Source organism: Rhinolophus ferrumequinum, chromosome 24 (genome assembly GCF_004115265.2).
Source record: "Rhinolophus ferrumequinum isolate MPI-CBG mRhiFer1 chromosome 24, mRhiFer1_v1.p, whole genome shotgun sequence".
NCBI lineage: Eukaryota > Metazoa > Chordata > Mammalia > Chiroptera > Rhinolophidae > Rhinolophus > Rhinolophus ferrumequinum.
The window spans coordinates 38,045,105-38,067,239 of NC_046307.1; the positions used below are offsets into that span (position 1 = coordinate 38,045,105).

General features: G+C 39.9%; 1 protein-coding gene across 9 annotated transcripts in view; it reads right to left on the reverse strand.

The window, feature by feature from the left end:
• The window catches only part of FBXW11 (F-box and WD repeat domain containing 11), a 102,119-nt gene that overhangs the window by 30,432 nt on the left and 49,552 nt on the right, over positions 1-22,135 (reverse strand). For 6 of the 9 annotated variants that reach the window (XM_033096147.1, XM_033096142.1, XM_033096148.1 and 3 more), the window contains 2 exons: positions 10,207-10,269; positions 6,809-7,034 (listed from right to left, as the gene is read on the reverse strand). In XM_033096147.1, coding sequence (XP_032952038.1) covers positions 6,809-7,034; positions 10,207-10,269 — 289 coding nt within the window. The remainder of the gene's footprint in view (positions 1-6,808; positions 7,035-10,206; positions 10,270-22,135) is intronic. The other 3 variants (XM_033096145.1, XM_033096151.1, XM_033096150.1) reach the window with 1 other exon arrangement.

Here is a 22,135-nt window from a genome sequence, read left to right on the forward strand (position 1 = left end):
ACTCTGTAACCATCTGGATGTACCACTGTCCAGCCCAAACCTCTCTATTCAGTCCTCAGGGATATTTGGAGAAACTTTGACCACCTTTCCATGCTTTTTCTGACCTACCAGTCTGGTAATTTTACCAAAAACAAAATCAGGTGGATTGGTCTGGTTGCCCTGTGTGTCTCCTTGCTAAAGCTTACTACATAAAATTGATATTGCATTTTCTGTTTACAAGTCGGCACTAGCTGCTTTTCAACATATAATATAACCCACGTTCATTATAAAAATATTACAAAATGCACATAAGCAAAACATTTTGAATCCCTAACTCCCACCTCTCAGAGATGGCTTTTAACATTCTGTTTATATCCTTCTAGGCTTACACAAACCCACATAGTCTTTTCAGCTGCTAATTAACTTTTGATAATCCATTTAAGAATTCTGCTTGAGTGTAACATCAAATTTACCAGCTAATATCCCCCAAATACACAGTTCTTAGAACCAGGGAATCTGCCCATCAATCGTCTTCCGGTACTTTCATGCAGGATTACCAAACACAGCTGACGAGCTGGAAGGGCACAACTTTACCCAGGAGCTCTGCCCGTGGTTTACGATTACTTTTCAATGCCCCACAATTCTGAAAATCATAACTACAGCTTCTGTCACTATCCTGGCATGCAATGCTTTTAGGTCTACTTGTTTGCACAAGTTGTATGTTTCCGAAATATCTTCATAACTTTATTGGACTACAATTTTTCCATCCTTTTTGGTTTTAAAACTATTATTCTTAGTGGGGAAAGAAAATAAAGTTCAGTACGGAGTGAAATATGCTGATTCTTTTTATTATCACTATACCACTGGTTCCAAGAATACCATCCTTTCATTCTTCACACTGTGCTCTGAACAGTTGACTTTTTTTTGTTTTCAACTCTCCCAGATTACGTCACCATTTTGGACAATTTTACTTCATTCCGGGTTTTGCCTTGGTACCACTCTCAAAGGCTGAGGCTACCTTTTTGTGTAGCTACATGATTATGTGCCCCTTTCTTCCATCTTTCTGCCCATGTTTATCTATAATCCGAGAAATCTATGGATAATCACAGGAGCTTCTACTTAGGCCTCCCCACTGCTGGAACTAAGTATTTATCAAAATTTCAAATTTCAGAATCTCTCAGCCCTCTTTAATCTATGTTATCTTTTAGAACCTCTATCCAGGGGCTAACTTATCCTCTCTGAACTTTTCTAATGCTGGGGTACTTAGCTGACTATCTTCTAGTTCTACACTTGATATTAGAACACAGTCACTTTTCAAGGTGTACATTACTTCCATATCATCAACCAAATCCTCCTGTTATAAGACCCTCCCTGCCCAAGCCCGCCTCCCAATGAGTCCTCTTCTGCTCTCTGACAGATGAAACAAATAGCCAAGGAGAATGCATTAGGCAGCTGCCTTTTCGGGCCCTGATGTCTGCAACACCCCCGTTGTCTCTGTATGAATTGCCTGATCTGGTGCTCTCTGAGCTCATTCTCAGAAGCCTGTGTGGTTTTACAGGAATCATTCAGGGTTAGTGATTTTAAAAACAACAGCAACAAAAAGATTCCCTGGACATTCTTCTGATATACTTAATCAGAATCTTTAGGTGGTGAGCCCAGGAATCTGTATTTTTAAGAGGTTCTACTGCGTAATTCTGACACGCTGGCAACTATTGCTTTACAGCAATGACACCCCTTTTAGTTCTCTTTGATTTTCCCTCCTCAATAGCTCCCCACTGGGCTCTCAGTGCATTTCTGCAGAAGGATCATTAACACAGATTTCCTCCTCCTTCAAAGGCCATCACTCGAATTCAGCAACAGTTCAGTGATATCTATGAAATTTGATTTCTTTCCTTTGGATAATCCTTAATTCACTTCATCCTTCTAGGAGGCAGCATGTTTTCGTCTCTTGGAAAACGCATTTGCTGTAAAGTCAGGTAACCTGGGTTGAAGTAAATCAGTTTTCCGGATCTCAGTCTTCCATAAAATAGACATGATATTAAATGCTTGAGATGGATTAGCTCATACGGTCTGCACGACAGCCCTCTGAGCTAGGTACTCAGTACCTTCATTCTGTAGAGAAGGAACCTGCTCACCTGGCTGGGAAGTTGAAGAGGAGGTTATGAAGAAGAGCAGGTACTCGGTAAGTTTCCGTCTCTGTTCTCCTTCCCTCGTCTCCAAACCTCCTTAGCTGAGATTGTTGGTCAAGGAAGCTAAACAGAGTTCCTCTTCTTTGTAATTACCTGAGCGAAAACCTTGCACACCTTCTTTGGCAAAGCGCTAAGCCCCCTCTAGTATCTTGGTTAGAAGTCTCATATCCCCTTAAATGTTGGAAGTACAGGAATCACACAACTCCTGTTGGAGCACCTAAGAGCTACCCCCAAAAGCCATGCTGAGCTTGCAACTTTCTGCTTTCAAGCAGATGGGGGACAAAGAAGTCACTGAATGAGGTGGTCCATTTGCCAGGGCTAGAGAGTGCTTTGAGGTGTTAAAACTAGGTATTTTCTTAAGTACCAACGTCTGGCTCTCATTTACTCTATGGTGCTGAGACTCCCCGATCCCACAATCACCCCCCTTCCCAAGGCAACAAGGGGACACAGTATGGCCTCAGAAAACACGGCAGAATACTGCACACACAATGCTGAAGAAGTGCTGCTGTTGCTAATCATAGGCACCAGATGAAGGTCTGGAGAAATTTCAATAATTAAAACAATTAAAAAGGCACAAGTTTCAAAGCTCAATATGTAAAAAACACTGTATCAAAATCAAACTCAAATGTGCAATGTCAGTTCAATGCCCTTGACTATAGCCAGTTCTAACACAGCTGCTTACATCATACAATTACAGAAACTTTTTATTATTTTAGAAACGCATTTCAAAGAACAGCTGCAAAGAAACTTCCTTCTCCCCACCCACCCCTGCTGTCCCTTCCCCCTTCCTAGTCACAGATCCATATAGTTATAAAATTTGAAGTTAGATACCTTTAAAAAACAAAACAAAAAATCAATGCAATTGCTGACAGCAACAGGCTGTCAATAGATGCCTTTACCTCGGAATACACTGACCTAAGGATTTGGACAGAAATGACGCAGAATGATGCTCACGTCAGAGTCCAAGATGCTGTTATGCCAACAAAGCGCTGTGCACACTACCTATGTGATGTCAGGATGAATCGATCTGGAAATTAGTGGGTGAATAATTAAAACTTCCTGGCAATAAATCTTCTTACCTCTGCAGAAGCAGGTGTTTCCTGACTCTCTGGGCTTTGTTGTTGTTGTTCAAGCTACCATCCTCAGAATACCCACCAGATGCCAGGCATATTATATCCATTCTTTGATCTTCACAATATAGAAGTAGTAGTATTCCCACAGACAAGGAAACTGAGGTTTCGAAAAGTGGGCTCACATAGCCATTAGGTGCAGCGCTGGGATTCACACTGCAGGGCCGTCTAAATCCCGTGACCACTCTCTTTCCACTTTGTTGCTGGGTCTTTGGCCCTGCATCCAGCCTGAAGCCTTAGCTATGCTCCGGTGCTTCCACATCTCCCAAGACCTTTGGTCTAGTCTGTCACATGTACGGTCCATGATGATTTATCATCCTTACTTGGGGATAAGACAAATGAATAAACCATTGCCAAGAAGCCAAATGCTTCAAAATTTTTAATTGCTCAGACACCTCACCAAATGGATCACCAATGTTTATCATCCTTTTTGAAGTACAATCTGCCTCTACTTCAAATGGTATAAATTTTCCCTTTAACAACAGTTCTTACAAACCACAAAGTTAGCCTGCAGAAATTGACATTGCAGACTAAACATTTACCATGATTTTTAGAAAAGCATATCATAATTATCACTTTTTCCACTGAACCAAAAGGAGCCAGAGACCACAAACATTTTCCATTTTCCCTATACTGACAGGTACAACAGTCTCAGTAAGAAGCATCAAAAAGTCAAAACCATAGACAATTGTTATAGAATTAATGATTTTCACAATCAAAAGAAGTCCTAAGTTGACTGTCAGTTTCAGTAGAGTGAAAACTCAAACTTAAAATCATATACACTAAAAGTTAAACGCCAAACTAGCATTTGGATTTAGCAAGTTGACCCACATTATTAAATTGAAGTGGGAATACACACGTGGACCTGTTTCTCCCCCAGTGCTCTTAAGTCTGGGTCTGTGTGAAGGACGAATGGCAGGTTTAATCCACATCTACTAGAGACTAACTAACATAACAACGTGGCCAGCTTGTCCCCAGCTATTAGATTCACATGTGTGATATATACTGACATATGTATATATGTTCAGATCAAATCCTGTTAAAACAAATAGCATTTCAACAAAAATATTTCCCCGTCCCAGCCAATGGTCCATTCATTTCATGTAATATTCAATACCACAAAATTCCACTTTAACAGAGATATGGACAATTCCTTAAAACTCGCTGTAATGCAAACGGAATTGTATGCAATTATGCTAACCATATGTATATACATAACACATACTCATCTGTTCTCTCTCTTCTCCAAGGCTGCACTCCCCGAGAAAAAGGGCTGCCTCTGAGCTCTCCTCTAAAACTGAGAACAACAGTGCCACCTCGTGGATAGTCTGTAAACCTAAGGTGAGTTCCTTGGCACTCTAAAATGTTTGAGAAGCAAATTATAGGGGAAAATAAAAACGAAACAATAGAAGGCAATCAAAAAAAAACCCAAAAAAACAATAAACAGATTTGCTTAAGAAAAATGAGGCTTCTCTTTGTTTAGTCAAAAGCACTTGTGAGGAACAACTGCAGTCGTTGACTTTGAAAACCACCCTGACTTTCTTGGTGTGAGATGCAGCCTGAGTCAGTAGAAAGGCCTGGAAGATGGGCGTTCCGAGTTCTGGCACTGCACATAATAGAGTCGCTGTACCACGTGTACTCACCTGACTTAAGTCCATCTACAATTCTCAACCCACCCCCCTTCCCTTCCCACCCTCTCATGCAATTAAAAACCTATCTTTCTCTCTTCCCTCTCTCGTATTTAAAAGTAAATATTACTGAATTGGGTTGTATACCATGTATTCTATACTTATGGCCAATTCAAGGACATGTACAGAATAATCTTCACTATAAATGATTTCAGCCTTTGCACTATCTTTGGAACCAACCTGCACAACCACCACAGTAACCAACAGGTATGACCTTGGGCATTTCACCCAGTTTCTCTGATCCTTGGTTTCCTGGTCTGCACAGTGAGAAAGGACTAACTGATAGCTAAGATCCCTCCCAGCTATTAAATACTATGATTCTAGAAAGACAGGGCTCCTATTTTGCTTTTCTAGCAATACTAATGGATGAAACGAAGCAAACAGTGCTACATTTCAGCATAGAAACAGTAAAGTCCTAATTTTCTAAGCTAACACTCAAATATCCTTAAATACTACCATTACAGAAAGCAAACTTACAAGTTTTAGGAGAGGGATTAGAAATCAGGAGCTGGCCTGTCACTCTGCAGCTCCAGGTTTCAGGCCTGAGACCTGAGGCCAGGTTCCCTTAGCTATGCAAATACTCAGAATGTGGAGCCCTGATGCACTGCAAACCACAGCCAGCCTAAGGAAGGAGCTACTCTCTGAGAAGCCACGCAGAAGCTCTGACAGGGGTGGGGCTGGTGGCAGTGGCACTGGTGTATCCCTGACTGATTCTCGGCCCACCGTGGCCTGGCAGTTGTAACCTCCAGATTACAATGACCATGGTGAAAACGTTCTGGCCAGCATTCTCTTCAGGAATGAAACCTCTTTATCTTATGTAGCCAGATATAAATTAAAAATTTTAAAAAAGAAGACAGACAGAAAAGAGATGAAGGGAGAAACTGAAAAGAGAGAAAAGAATTAATGAGTGATCAAAAATCAAAGGGGATGAATAGGCAGAGCACAGAGGATGTGCCAGGCGGTGAAACTATTCTGTATGATACTCTAAGGGGAGATACATAACATTGTACGAGTCCATTTGTCAAACCCACACAATTAAAATACCAAGAGTAAACCCTAATGTAAAGCATGCATGTTGGGTGATAATGACGTGTCAATGTAGGTCCACATATTATAACAAATGTACCCCTCAGGCATGGGATATTGACAACGGGGAAGGCTGGGGGGAGGGGATGTTGAAGAATATGGGAACTCTGTACTTGCCTTTCAATTTTGCTCTGAACCTAAAACTATTCTATAAAATAGGCTATGGAAAATAAAATTCAAAGTAAACTTAACCGGAATGTGTGTGCACACGCGTGAAAGAGAGAGAGAGAAGGGTGGTAAGGGAACGGATGCAGAGTAAGTTTTGAGAAATGTAATAAAGACATGCTATCAGTTTCCCCGAGATGTTTTTGCCATTCCCTGAGTGTCACTTCTGATACATACAAATGAACACCCTAAACTTTGGGGCATTTCCCAAAGAGAAACACTATAGACACAATTGTCCCATATTAAAACTTAAACTGCTTATAAAGGCAAAATGCAGACTATATACAGACTACATCAAAATAAACAGCATAGCATGAACTCATTAAACACATTAACTGGACCAGAATGTTAACCACTGATCCACACCACGCATCACAGGAGCTGCCTCCATTTCCTAGACAGACGCTACATTAGAAGTGCCACATATTAAAATACGGCATGGGTCCCACCTAAGTGCTGTGTCCCTGTGCTCCCTCTCTCCTTTCCCAGGCCCCCCCACCCCGTCAGCGCTGCCTGGGCCCTGGGGCGGGGCCTTCTCGCCCAGCTCAGCCTCTGGAGAGACGGGAGTTACCTGGTAAGGCGGTAATGAAGTCCCGCTGCAACATGGGCTTCAGGTAGGAGTTAATATGTCCATGCTGGTAATGACACATTCGGGAAATGAGGTGCTCCACAAACTCCACTTGATCGGACTCGGACCACTGGTCGAAGTATTTAATACACAAGTCTTTTTCTTTTTGATAGTTGCCTTCTGACGGCCTCTTTCTGGAGACGATCACAGAGGACGTTCCATTACTTATCTAAGTTGGAAACACAAACAAATAGTGAGTTCGACAAGGAAAAGAAATTGGAGTGGTATTTCCCTAGAAACATTTTTCACCCTGTGTATTTAATCTTAAAATGCCAGTTTCACCCTGAAGCCTTTACCATTCATTCCTTTATTAAGTCATTCAGAAACTATTTTTAAATGTATTCAGTGCCTGTATCCTCGAATTAGTCTCTAAAGTAAAGGGCGAAGTGAGCTATTTCTAAAACTAAATGGTGTCTTAAGCATCATTGTCCAATGTTTATTCTCAAAGTACGCTCGCATCAGATAACGAATGTTGGAGAAAACCATCTTAGAAAAACTGCTCAACTTGGCAAAGTGGCAACTAACTGACAATGAAGTGCTTTACTTCCTCCAAGTGGAAAGTTAATGCTATATTCGTGTATGCCAGTGGGCCTCACTTGCGTGTGTATCAGAATAACAGGAGGAGCTCTTGACACACAGATTGCTGGGTCCACCCCAGACCTTCCCACTCTACTGGCCTGGAATAGAGCCCGAGCACGTGTGTTTCTAACCAGTTTCCAGGTGCTGTGGCTGCTGCTGCTCCAGAGAACACACATTAGGGACCCCACTTTGAAAACCACTCACTATCAACTGGAGAAACCTGAAGGCAACTTAACCTAAAAAGCTTCATTTTACCCAACAGTTCCGATCTCCATATTGTTTCCAGGGACACTAAACTGCTGGCAGAACACTACGGACATTCGCTCCCTCCTTTGGATCACCTACTCAGAAAGTGACCCCAGGTAGGCCACGCATGCCTGAAAAGTTCTACGTCTTATGCAGCTGGGTCATGGATGTCCCACAGGCTCCTACACTAACTGTGCTTTTCTCATCAAATCTGCATGGTCCTTGTACAAAACCAGCATGTTTGTTAAAAATGGAAACTATACACACTGCACCTGGACGAGAGCACCAAGAAAAAAAAATCTGAATCCCTAGACTGAAGCCACAATTACCATGCTATGCGGCTCAGGAACTTAACTATTTAAAAACAAAAGTAACGTCAGCGCTTCTGTGGAACACTGGCCAAGCTGTCTGCCCATCACTTCTGACAGCATTACATCATTACGTTATTACATCATGTGTAATACCAGAAGGAATAACATAAGAGTTTTGAAAACTGAAGAGTTGCATTACAAACATCCATAATTCCACTAGAAGTTTCTCTCAGAAGTCTTACATCGAAAGAACCAAGAGCTTTACTTATCAGTGTGTCCCCTAATTGAAAGAAGATAGCCTTTGTAAATATCCAAAGGGGTGTTTGGCCTTCCTTGATACAATCTTATAAACCTTTCCTGCGTGAGTCAAGTTCCTACGTCCACACTTAGAGGTATAAAGTCAGAAGGCACTGATCTCCCATCTCATTTATCTTAACCACGTCCTCGTCTAGGAACGCTCTTTCCTTGCAATCTGGAGGAGGGAGCGCTCACTGACAGAAGTACCACCAGAGGGCAGCATTGAACAGACATTTTGGATGTTGCTTTTAGGAAGACATTCAGAGCCCAAAAGTCAACATTCAAAAACAGTGAGATGAAGTGAAAATTCTTTGCTGTGGTGAATATCAACTAGTAAGTACAAGGAGCATCTGTGCTACTTTGAAGCAGAAGGATGTTCACTATGTTTATAACAGAGAAAAACGAGAAATAATTGCCCAATTATAGGCAACTGGTTAAAGCAAATTGTAATACATCTTCCTAAAGCACTATAATGCCATTAAAATTACGTCTATAAAGTCAGATTTTAATAACAAGAGAATATTTTATGAAATAATATTAAGGAACAAAAGGCAAGATGCAGAATTTTACACAGCATAACCACAATAATTTGTGTGAGGGGACCACGCCAGGACAAAGTAAAAAAGCATATATGAAAATGTTAAAAATGCCTAACCTAGAGACAGAAAGCTATGTATATGTTTTCCTTCCCCCCTGGTTTTTACCATATTGTTTTCGTAATAACTTGCCAAAATAATCGCTTTCCTAACAGGTTAAATATGATAATGGTAACAACTTGCATTGATATACTGCTCTCTCATTTACAACACATTAGGTTGGTACAAAAGTAATTGTGGTTTTTGCAACTATTTTTAGCCTTTTAAACCGCAATTAGTTTTGCACTGACCTTTCATACCCATGTCTTATTCGATAAGCAAAAGGGCTATTATTTCATTTACAGAAAAGTTCCTAACCACCTCCGCTCCCCAGAGCACTGGTCTACCATTAACTACTTACTTGACTGAAAGGCAGATGAAAGAAAACCTGAAAGCCAAAATGTAACAACCACTTGAACTGAAAAACCATCACGAGTAAATGAGAATCCCATTACAAAACACCAAGTGTGAAGAAGTGTGCGCACAGTTCCCCCAAACGCAGCGCGAGTGCCCGATCCTACAAGCACATTTTCCATTTCTTCGTCTCACCACCTGCTTGGCCCACAAAGGTCTTCCTGGCATCATTTTGCTTTGTTTCCTTTCATTTTAAATTTGTTGGGGATACTTCATTCTTGCTAACTAATCTACCCTTTCATGTCAAATCAAATGGACCTAGAGAATATTTTTTTAACATGATTCTCTTCAGATTTAGATTTGTTCTGCTTTTGCGTCTTCATGACGGGGAAAATGATTTGTACCATACTGGTTGAGGAAAACACCGAATCACGAAACTTTACATGCTTCTCACCCCTAAAACACTGGGGCATTGGGAGGAAAACTGGCAAACTAAGATAGAGCCAGGAAAGAAGGAAACTGAGTTTAAAAGGAAAGGGCAGAGCAGGAGGAAATGAGGAAGACGGGTGAGCGCAGGGAGAAACAGCCATCGGTGCAGAGAGGTGTGTGGCGTGGGGCCTCGCTGCGGCCCAAGGAGGCCGCCACTGTTCACCTTTGGCTCAGACAGTGACCAGAGACAGGCCATTTTAGGCCACAGTCACTTCAGAATTTTTACTGCGAAAACTCCAAAATCTTTACTACTCATAATGACACTTCCCTAAGGAACAGAAGATAAATGAGTGTGAATTCTGAAACTAGCCAACTTCCACACATACAAAAACAAAACTGCATGGCTGGTTTTCATTGAGGTCAGGAGCTGAGGGAGCATCTTATCTACAGTAAGTCAGCTGCTATCTCATCTGGGCGCGGTCATTCCTACCTGCCAAAGAGTATTTTTCTTTGGGGACTCATCTTCATTTTGATCCTCCATAACTGAAGTGTTCTAAGGGGGGAAAAACAGGTTATTTGAATTAAGCCGAGTTTTATAAATCCTAAATAACTACAGCAAAATATAATTTTGAAGACCCAAACTAGAGTGTACCAACGCAAACCCAAGAGCTGTTTGGCTTGTGGCTAACAGGTGCCCTTTGGGTCAAGGGGGTTGTGTTCAGCTTTCATAAATCAATACAGTCAGTGGCTGGACAAAGCAAGCATAAAGTCTTACTTATCTGAAGGTTGAGCAAACTTAGAAAACAGACCAAATTATAGGAATGGGGCTGAAGCTCCACCTCCGTCATCACTATTATTATTTTCCTTGTGGCAAGAAGCCCCAGAGACCCACGAAGTTCCTGATTGCACAAAACATTTACTAGAACGTCTGCTATTCAGTAATCCACCCTAGCCATCAGCAATTAGAATTGATAAAGCCCTGGAAGCGCCCCCCACCCACCAAGCCTTTCTTTCTTCCCTGGATGGCCTGGTTTTTCTGGAATGGCTTTGCAATCCCCCCTAGCGAGCACGGTGGGTGCCCCAACCTTTCCCTGAAGAGGAGGACCCTGTCAGCCAGTAACAATCTGGCTTGCCTTAGGACTGCATTAGCTTTGGATTTTGTGTTTACTGCACAAAGAGGGACTCTGTAATTATTCTTCCTGGTGACCTAGTCGCTCAATAGATGCCCATTAAATGGAGATTATACATGATTGGATTTTCCCTTTTGAAGCTCCTACCTAATAGCTAAATGGAAACTTAATGAGAAGGGCAAGTGGGGGAGTTGCACTGAGAAAGGAATAACAACTCAGTCCCTCTAAGATTCCTTCCCAAACCTAAAATTAGAAGAGTGGGGACAAAATTTAAACTATAACATTGGTCCCATACTATTATTCTTCAAAAGGACCCCAGAAATCTGTTTAAGTTATCAGTATTTACAAGGTCCTGTTTACTGCCTGTAGGAGATAAGCTTATCTCTCAGATTTTCCCTATTTTTCCTTTATGTTCTTCAAGGCACAAAATGTTAGGAGCCATACAGTATTTCCAAACAATGTGTTTGATGGCGGGAGAATCAGCACTGAGCACTAAGCTCTGGTCAGGGTCGGGGGTGCGGGGGGTGCGATGTAGTGGAGACGCCAAAGGCTTTGAAACCAGAGAGAAGGCAAAAACCTGGTTTGGTCGCTCACTCAATGTGTGTGACCCTCAGCAAACTGTGTCACCCAACAGACTTGTGGGGATAGACACTGCCCGCACAGCGCTTGGTATGTAACAGGGATTCAGAAAGGCCTTTCACGCCCTGCTCTGAAGACGCTCCTTTCCCCCATGTGGTACCTTCTCACGCTTTCTAACTTCAGACTTGGACAGAATGGCTCCAGATGGCTGCCAATAAGGAAAAGCCACTGGCTTCCTCTATAAAACCTTATAAGCCCCAGAGCACCAAGGTCTGCAGTAGGAGAGGGGGCAGGACAGCTGGGCCCCATATCTGAAACCCAACCGTAAGCCAGCAAGGGAGGCAGTGTGACCAAGTGTCCAAAACAGGGAAGTCTGGAATGGTGGCCGCAATAAACAATGCTGAATGAGAAGGGAATAGAGAATAGGAGGGAAACAAGTAGTATTTCCATCTTCATGTAATTTTCCTTTTACCGCCGCCACCTTGAAGGACTTAGAGATTAATAGAGCTGGCAGGTTTCGTTAAGGGAATGAATAAAGTGGGAACAGTGACTCAGTACATCTCCTGAGTCCAACTGGTAGTTACAAGACCATCCTTGCAATATCACAATGTCCTGGGTTCGAACCCAGGACATTGTGATATTGCAAGGATGGTCTTAGAAGAGAGGGGCAAGAAGAAACAATGGCTGGACACATGAAGAGTTGAGCATGTCACGGAAGACAGACGGGAAGTTCCGGCCCCCATGTCTCCAGGCACCCCAGGAAATGTACAAGGGTGTACCTATGTATAGTGTTTTCAGCTAAAAACTTTTGAAATATAGGAGCCTGAATGCACGAGAGCTATTCTGACCTAAGCTACCCTAATACTTTCCTTACTCGGGGAGGAAACAAAAAACGTCAGAAGTCCCTGGAGACTGCATAAGAAACAACTGTCTTTGAAGTAAGAAAATTTAACTCTTCCTCTCACTCATTCCAAAACAGAAATGGTATTTACATAGTTGAAAAAGAAACAACCCCTCTGATAAAAACAGCAACTATTTCCTTAAGGCTTGATGAAAGTTGATCAAGATACACAGTTTAATAAAATTGTATTTAATGAAGTCCTGTGGGGCTGGAAGAGCTCCTCAACGTTATTCTTTCAGCTTATAAAGCCCTCAGCAGGCGCCAAAGGGACAATGCTGCTCTCCAGCTGCACCGATCAGAGAATCACTTCCAACGTGTATTCCAGGTGACATGAGACGCTCAGAGAAAAAGGGTCCCACAGTGTGATTAAGCATGACAAATGCAGTGTACTATGTGCACCTCCCCTCCCCCTCCACACACACACACATTTCATTCAGACAGTAAAGCCTCTGCAACGTCTCATAATTTAAAAATCATGGTAAGTTAGTTGAACCTAGCTTTCTCCAGTTTGTTGGATACGGACATCCCCCTTTTATAATAGTATCTCTTAATAACACTTCAGCATATATTGGTCAACACTGAGCTGTGGCAATAGCATGGCATAATTCCTTCCTCCTCCCACTTCACTGGGCAAATACTTCTGGGAGACAAAGGAAACGCCCCTTTTGGTAAATAAAATATATACCTTTTCTATTCCCCATCATCTTTCCCAGACTGCTATGTGGGGTTGTGGGAATCAGAAGAGACGGCAAGAATTAAAAATTCCCTTATAGGAGCCACAGTTTTAAAACTCACTTTGGCATTTCTTCCCTAGAGGTATAACAGACAAAAAGTCACAAGCTCAAGAATGAGGTAAGAAAAAGCAGTGAGCCCTCCAAGGGAAAGGAAGGTGGTTTCCTACATCCAAACTCTGAAACCATTAGGTAAGCCAGTCTGAGCGCTGACATCCTCTTTAAGTCTTCAACACTTCTGGGAAAGCAAAGCTCTCTGAAATACCCACCTGGCTTATTCACTTCCTACCCTTATCATCATCTCTTTCCTCCTACATCTACCAAGAAGCATCATATGTAAATAAAAATGTAGACCTTCTTCTGATGCTGCTACCAATGAAAGATACAATCCAGGAAGCAGCAGCTAGACTCTCGGGCAGATCAACCTACTACTGACATTGGGGCCTGATAATTCTTTGTTGTGGGGGGGCTGCCACGTGCAGCGTGGGAGGTTTAGCAGCGCCCCGGGCCCCTACCGACTAGTAGTACTCCCCTCCCCCACCCTAATGATGACAACCAAAATTGTCTCCAGACTACCAAATGTTGCAGGAGGCAAAATTGTCCCCTTCCCTTAAGAGCCCCTGCTCTAAGGGTGTCAGCTCCTAAACTTGCCTCCTTGGGAAGATGCATTAAATCAAACACCTCCTGACACCTGGCCTTTTTTTCTCTTCAGCCTTCTTTATTGGGCCCCGGTGACCATATGCGATTTCTTCAAATACAGTCTGATCTCACCGTGGCAAAGTGATTCATGGAGTACACAGAAACCTAAATCCTGGAGTAAGTCCTGCTTGCCATTAAATTCATATTTGGGGAAATGTCACTCAAGAGTTCTTTACTCGAGATCCATGGGTTTGGGGGTGCGGATGAGGGCTTTTAATATCATGAAGTCATGAAGAGAGAAGTCACTGTGTATACCTCCAGAAAAAACCCAGAGCTTTTGTTAGATTCTCGAAGGTGCCCCAAGTGCAGTAAGATAGCAAAGCATGCACTGACCAAAAAGCGGACCAGAGAGGATGGAGCCTAGGTAGACGTGTTTTGTTTTGTTTTCTTCAAGTTCCCTAAGTGATTTTTATGTAGATCTGTTTTTCAGTCACTGCTGTGGCAAAAGGAGGTGGTCCATGCAGTCGCACCGTCCTATGCAGGGAAACTGTACTGCCAGCCTTACGACACGCCATCCAGTACGCGGTACTTCAGAACTAGCAAACGCCATGGGGACTAATGCCTTGTTCCTTCTCTTATAAAGCCCCCAGAAGACACCAAAGGGGAAATGCTGCGCTCCAGCTACACTGATCAGAGATCATTTCCAAAGTGTACTCCAGGGGACACGAGATGCTCAGAGGAAAAAGGGTCACAGCATCTAATGAAATATGACAAATGCTGTGACAAATGCTGTGTCCTGCATGAGTGCTCTCCTCACCCCCATTTCCATTTCATTAAGACAGTAAAGGTTCTGCAACGTCTCATACTTTAAAAATCACGTTAAGTTCCCTGAACCTAGCTTTCCCAACTTTGTTGGATATGGACATCCTTCTTTCATAATAATATCTCTTAATACCTCAGCACATATTGGCAAACACTGGCCTAGGGCTGTAGCATGGCATAATGCCTTCCTCCTCCCACTTCATCGGACAAACAAATTCTTGTGGGAGACAAAGAAAATGCCCACTTTGGGTAAATATGATATATACCTTCCCGATTCTCCATCGTCCTTCCCAGACTGCCATGTGGGATTAGTCTGTATGTAAGTACAACAGGCTCTAGGTAATGTACCTCTGCTAGCAGGTGCCACCAACCGATACTGACTATATTTCACTTAGACAATTCCAAGCTTTATGAGTTATACAAGAGGGATCTACTTCCTAACTTTAAAAATGCTACAAATTCTGTACTGAGTTTCATGATGAGAAATGTACATAAATGTAAGATTTTTATATAAAAAGCATCTTCACTCCTGAGAGGGAGAAAGAAAAAACCTACAAAGGATCTAGAAAACAAGGGGGCAATTCTGCCATTTTCTCTTTGAGTTTTTAGATTTTTTGATTTAAGACATTATGTATGATAGATCCATAATGTAAAATGCTATTTGTTAACTTTATTGAGTCTCTGTCTTTTAATCTTCAGAAAAAAAAAATAAAAGTAGATATTCCAAATTTACAGAAGAAACTGAGGATGAGAGAAGTAAGTAAAACTGGTTAAAAGTCACACAATTAGTAAATGAGACGTGACACTGTTCTGGGCTGGTTTGACTCAGAACTCAATGTACTTTCCATACAAAAAAATACATCTCAGGTGTTTTCCAACTGCTGATTGTGGGCTATGAAATCAATTTAATAGGCTGTAACCAGCATTTTTTAATAAAATGAAATTGAATCTGGGAACTCCCCTGCCCACAATGATAAGCATAAGACAAATCACACAAAAAAGCTAAAAGGAATGCACAAAAACATAACAGCAAAATTCAAATGAAAAGGAAAGCAAGTCATTATTTAAGCAAGGAGAGCAATATTCAAGTCAAACTACTGAATAGCCTAAAAAGTTTTTGAAAAATCGCTACAAGAGGATAATGTGTGCTTTTACGTACTGAATAAAACACTATAAAGTACCTCAAGGAAACAATACTAAAAAAAATTTGAAACACCTTTCCATATTTGACAGATCAAGTAGACAAAACAAACAAACCATTTGATTTCCCATGGACCATTTTAAAAAACCGATAGAAGAGCATCCTAGGACACCGAAGAAATCGCCAATACAGTTGGAAACCAGGAAGAGATTATTATATGTTTAAGATCAGGCCAAGCAGAAAAGTCTAAATCTAGTTTGTCAATTACAACTTGCCATAAATTCCAAAGGTTAAGTACACAGAATAATGACTGGCAGAGGCATACCAAACACCTTTGTTTTGTTATTGTTAATTCCACCAAGCCTCCTAATCTAGCCTAAAATTCTTTTCCCTTAAACCTAAATCTTACCAACACATTGCTGGGAAAATGAGATCACTGGCATTCATTTGAAGAAAGTAGAGACAAGCTTATCCAAAAAAGCAATCCCTAGCTCTCATACTAATCTTCCAACTCAGAAGGAAGAAAGCTACGAATGCATCCACGCATACATGACTTTTTAATACAATGACTCTAGCCACCACTAAACACAACTTAATCAGAAACCTTCTCCTCCCTCCACACGAATACTAAAACATAGGAACAAACCAGTTGTTTTCTTTCTACACTATAATAAAAATAAAAAGTAACAGATTTAAAATCTATTGGAAGTTTGATTGAACTTGCTGCTACATGGTTTTCATAATGTAGTAGTAAGTTGTCGTCTAAATTTATCTACCTGTAGTTCCACTCAAACTTCCAGTCCTGCCCACCCCCAAAATGTAATGACATAAGCAATTTTCACCTATACCAGAAAAAAAAAGAGAAAATTCAGTTAATGAAACTCCCACAGATAAAAGAAGGAAAGAAAGAAAAAGGGGGCGACAAAAACATGAAGAAAATCAAAACAATGGCTCAAACCAGCCTTTCTTAGCTGAGGTTCTGCAAATCAATAAGCCCTAATGAGAGTGATTTCAGTAACTATTTTCTTATGGCCCGTATATAAATACTATCATTCTAGTTATGTATGACAGAAGTGCACCATGCATACCATGTATGCCTCAGTGCATTATGGCATACTGCTCTTATGGAGTCTAATCGAAAAGAGTTACTCCAAACTGAAATAAACATGCTCAAACAAGCATTCTATGTTATTTTTTAAATGCCTTGAATCAAATATTCAACCTTGAGAACTGAAATGTACCAAAAGCAGAAAGAAATGAAACAAGACTTAGGAAAGAAATAAAAACAAGATTTTAACAAATCAAAGTTACAGTGCTCAAGAATGAGAAATTCAAATGAAAACTGTAATGAGGCATTGATAAAATGCAGGAAAATAACTGAAGAGAATGAAAAAATGAGATCAAGAAAGAAGCAAAATGGAACAGAGATAAAGTAGTTGACGTGGGAGACAGAGAAGATCCTACCTACGTATAATTAGTGTTTCTAAAGATGCATGCATGGGAGCACAACCACAAAGAAACGAAACAGAAGTAACATTTAAAACTGTAATCTAAGTGGTTACCGAGGGCTGAGTGAGAGGAATTAAGCAATCACAGCTAACAGGGTTTCATTTTGGGGTGATGAAAATTTTCTAACTTGATTGTAGTGATGGTTGTACAACTCTGTGAATACACTGAAAATCAATGAATGGTATATTTCAAATGGGTAAATTGCATATGTAAATTATATCTCAATAAAGCTGTAACATTTTTTTACACTGTAATTCAAGAAAACATTCCAGAAATAAAAGAAAACCTGAACTGCACGGTAAAAGGGTCTCCAGGTACGAGCCAAAATTGGCCCACAGCATTGAACCCCAAGAGGTATACTGGGAAAATTATTAGACTTTATTAAAAAAAAAATTTCTCACATTCTCTAGTCCCAAGTAATTTTTTAATTAAAAAAACTTACGAGAGAATGACTATTATAGTAAGACTGGCATCAGATGACTTAAAAACAATGTACCAAGCAAGGCATCAGTGGAGCAGCATTTTCCAAAAACTGTAGCAAAGAAAGTATAAAGCAACAATTTTATATCCAAAGGCAATAGAAAATAATTTTAAATAAGTGACAGGTCAGGGCATTTTGTATCCATGAGCCCTTCTTGAGTAACCAAGAGATAACTTGGAAAACTCTAGCACAAAGATTAATGGTAAATGTTAAAGATAATTAATTGCAGGCCTAAGAATAAAGCAAAGATGAAGATGGGGGTAAAAGACTATGTCATACATTCTCATAAAGTAGAAATAATGCAACTTAAAAATTGGAAGGAGAAGGGAACAGGAAGAGGAAAGAAATAAACTGATCATTGTAAAAGCAACATGTGGGGAGTTAAAGAATACCACTAAAGATTGATAAACTTGTTAATAAAACATTAAATAAATCAAGATTTCGAGGCATTTTAAAAATTATAAGTAAAAGGTAATCAATAGAAGAAAAATACAAGCCTTCCTAATTTTAAAAAGACATTTCAAAAATAAAAGCAAAGAAATCATGTCATGAAAAGAAACTAAAAAGATATGCAAAGAGATAACAGATTAAAAATATACTAACACATACTAGTCTTAATAAGATAGACCAAGAGGACAAAAACATAAAGTTCAGAAGAATAAATATAATCAAGAAGGCAGATCTTAGAGATCTCAAATTTTACACCATTAACAGAGCCGACTTAAACCTGCTTTTCAAGAACGTGTGAAAATTTTATAAAAACTGGTCATACATTAAGTCACAAAGAAATAGTAAGTTCCATAAAGGAGAAAAATGAAATAATAGTAGTCTCTGATTAAAAGATAATAAAACTAGAAATAATTCCTATAAAATAGAATTAAAAGTTTTCTTTCAAACTCAATGCTATGGAACCATGTATGAAGCTTGGTCTGTATCTTTTGAAAATCTGGCAGAATTCCCCTGTGAAAGTCTTGGTTTGATGTATTTTTGTAGATTAGTTCTTCGATAAGTTTCTTTAGTCTTTTCTTCATAACTTATTCTTCAGTAAGACAACTCAACATTATAAAGATGACAGTTCACCCTAATTTATAACTTTAACACATGCCCAATAATCACACAAAAAGCTCCTTATGGAAACAGACAAGTTGATACTCAAGTTCATATGAAAAAAAAACTTGTAAGAATACTCAGGAAAAAAACATGGAATAAGAAAGGCTACATGGAGATAGGGGGCATTTAAACCCTACAAGGCATTAAAATAACACTGTAGACAATCTAATTAAAAATGAGATACTTTTATGGCATATGAACACACAATTATTTCAGTGTAGGAGTCAGCGAGCTTTTTGTGTAAAGAGTCAAAGGGTAAATATAAATATATTAAGCTTTGGAAGCCTCACAGTTTCTGTCACAACTACTCAACCTTTGTGTTATAGCACAAAAGCAGCCACAGACAATACGTAAATGAATGAGTGTGGCTGTCCTACAATACAATGTTATTTACAAAAGTAGGGCTGGATTTGGCCAGCAGGCCACAGTTTGCCAGACCTGGGTGTAATGGAATAGAACATCCAGAAATAGAGCCAACTACATATGGAAATTTAGTACATGATAAAAGTGGCATCTCAAATCACTGGGGAACTTTTTAATACGAAATGCCGGGGCAAATGATTAGCCATTTGGAAAAAGATATTATAAAACTAGATCCATGCTGAACAGAGTATATATGACTAGACTCCAAACAGATCAGAAATTTAAAGAGTGAAACCTTAAGCACTGGAAAAAGACACGTGTGAATTTCTTTAACACCTGGGTGAAGGGAAAGGTTATTTAACTATGAGTCAAAATTCAAATGTAATAAAAGAGAAAAATTTGGCTAGATAAAAATTTCAAACTTTTACATAGCAATATTTTTTAAAATACCATAAAGTCAGAAGGTAAGTGAAAAACTGGGAAAAAAATATTTGCAACATATGTCACAGCTAAAAGGACTTACTTATATGCCTAAAATTTTCTTTTTAAATTCAGGGGGGTAAAAATTACCAAAATCCCAATAGGAAAATGAGAAAAAGACATAAACAGGCTTTTTAATAGATATAAAAATGATGCTTAAATAAAAGATTTTCAGACTTATTTTAAAGAGATGCAAATTAAAGCTACACCTTTCTCATCTAACGGGCAAATATTCAGAAGTATGACAACACATCCTGTCAATGAAACAATGATGAAAGAGGCACTCTCATAGGAGAATGTGGCAATATCTAACTAAACTACGTAAGCAGTTTTAGGTTTTGATCTGGCGTTACCTCTGATCCTGCATTTACCTTTTGATCCAGCAACCCCACTTCTAGGAATATTCCCTGAAGATACACTATAATTAAATAATAATATGAAAATACATATACACAAGGTTATTCACTAGAGCACTGTTTGTAATTTTAAAAAAATAAGTAACTGGAAACCTACATGCTCCTACATAAGATCCTGGCTTAATAAACTAAGGCGTATCAACACAACGGAGTACTATGTAGCCTGAATCAGGAATAAGGAAGGTCTCCACGGACTGCTAAAGAGTAATTTTCAGGATACATTTTTAGGTGAAAAAAAAGCAAAATGCAAAAGCGTATATAAAAAGGGAACTATAAACATGAAAAGGGTTACCTTACAGAAGGCTAGAATGGCAATACCATTGTGAACAGTGAAAATCACCACGGTGATTTTTAAGGCATAGAAAAGGAGGTAAGGAGAGAAAGACAAAATTATACAGACATTACCAAAGGCCGTTCGTTGGCTGAGGGATTTCAAGAGGCAATGACATCCCAATAGCACACTCTGCACACCTACCACCCAGATCGAAGTACCATTCTTCATCACAAGAATCAGTGCCCCTTGGACATGTGCCTGATTCCAAGGCTGCGTATGCAGAAATACAAGATGAGCCTGGAACATTTTTGTAAGGAAGTGCTTAAAGAATTATGAGGACAGATCAAAAAGTACAGGAGCCAATTTGAAAGGGCACCCCGCACTCGCTGGACATACTTTGACCATCAAAACAAATGATAGTAACAGATTATATCCCACTGAATAAAATAGGGAACCACAAGTTTATACTGAAATAAATGAATAAAATGAAATTCTAATGAAAAGAGATCATTTATACTGTTTCAACGTACCTCTCTCCATGAAAACTTAATTACAAAGAGAAAAAACATAACTTTACAGTAAAGAAAGCTCCTAGACACCACCTAATTCAAGGAATCGAAGTGCTCACCACTCGTGATGAGACGAGAACACAGTATTACTTTAGTGATATTCCTATCGAAGATATATAACCTAAACCTAATCATGAGGAAACAACAGACAAACCCAAATTGACAGATACCCCACAAAATAACTATCCTGTAGTCTTCAAAAGTGTCTAGGTCACGAAAGTCCAGCAAAGACAAAGAAACTGTTACGGATTGAAAGAAACTAAAGAAATATGACAAGTAAAGGCAATGCATCATTCTGAACTGGACACCTTTGCTATAAGGGACATTACTGGGACCTTTGATGAAACTGAACAGAAATTGAGGACTGGATGGCAGTAAGGTATCATGTTAATTTACTGATTTGATTCTCATATTATGATTATGTAAAACACCCTCCTTTGTAGGAAATACGCACTAAAACATTTAGAGCATGAAGAACTATTCAACCAGCTTTAAATTCAAATAGTTTGGGAAACTATTGTATTGTACTTACAACTAAGCTTGAGACTGTCTCAAAACAAATAAAAAGCAATCATTCAATGGCTGCTTCACATTAACACCCAACACTTCAAACTGCGGGATTATCCCAAGGAAAAAAATGTGCTGAAATCTTTTGCGCCTTTTTTCACCACCAGGGTCAGAGATCTTAGTAAATACCTCAAACCAGTACTGACTGAAGACTCTACAGGTTCATGTGTCTTCCCCAAATCATTCACTACTAGTTGACAATTAGGGGTTCATCCATCACCCCTTTACTGTGAACTCTGCCAGATCCCCCGGGCAATGTTTCTTTTGGCAGTCTTTCCTTTGTAATTAATTAGGCGATAGTTTCTTCCGGCTATCATTACTCTAACCCTTTATTTTTCACTTCCTGTTGTCTTAAAGATGAAGGATTTAACATTTGCCTTTTACTCCAAATTAAATAACTAGGGAGCATCCTTTAACGTAAGAGATTTTACAAGGACTCCAATAAGTGACTCCTGGTTTTCTAAGGGAGGATGGGGCAGAAAAGAAGGTTCCTTACAGCACCGTAAAGTCTTTACAAGCAATCTACCTGCGAAGGTTGGCAGCTGGTTCTTGGTATTACCAGGCCACGGCAGAGCACGTGGCACAGTCGGGAGTCAGTAAATACGTACACAGGATATGAGTGAGTCTATGATTCCTTCGGTATTTTCTAAATAACCTCATTCTAACTGAATGATCTCAATTCTGAACTCTAGTCACAGCACCCAGGC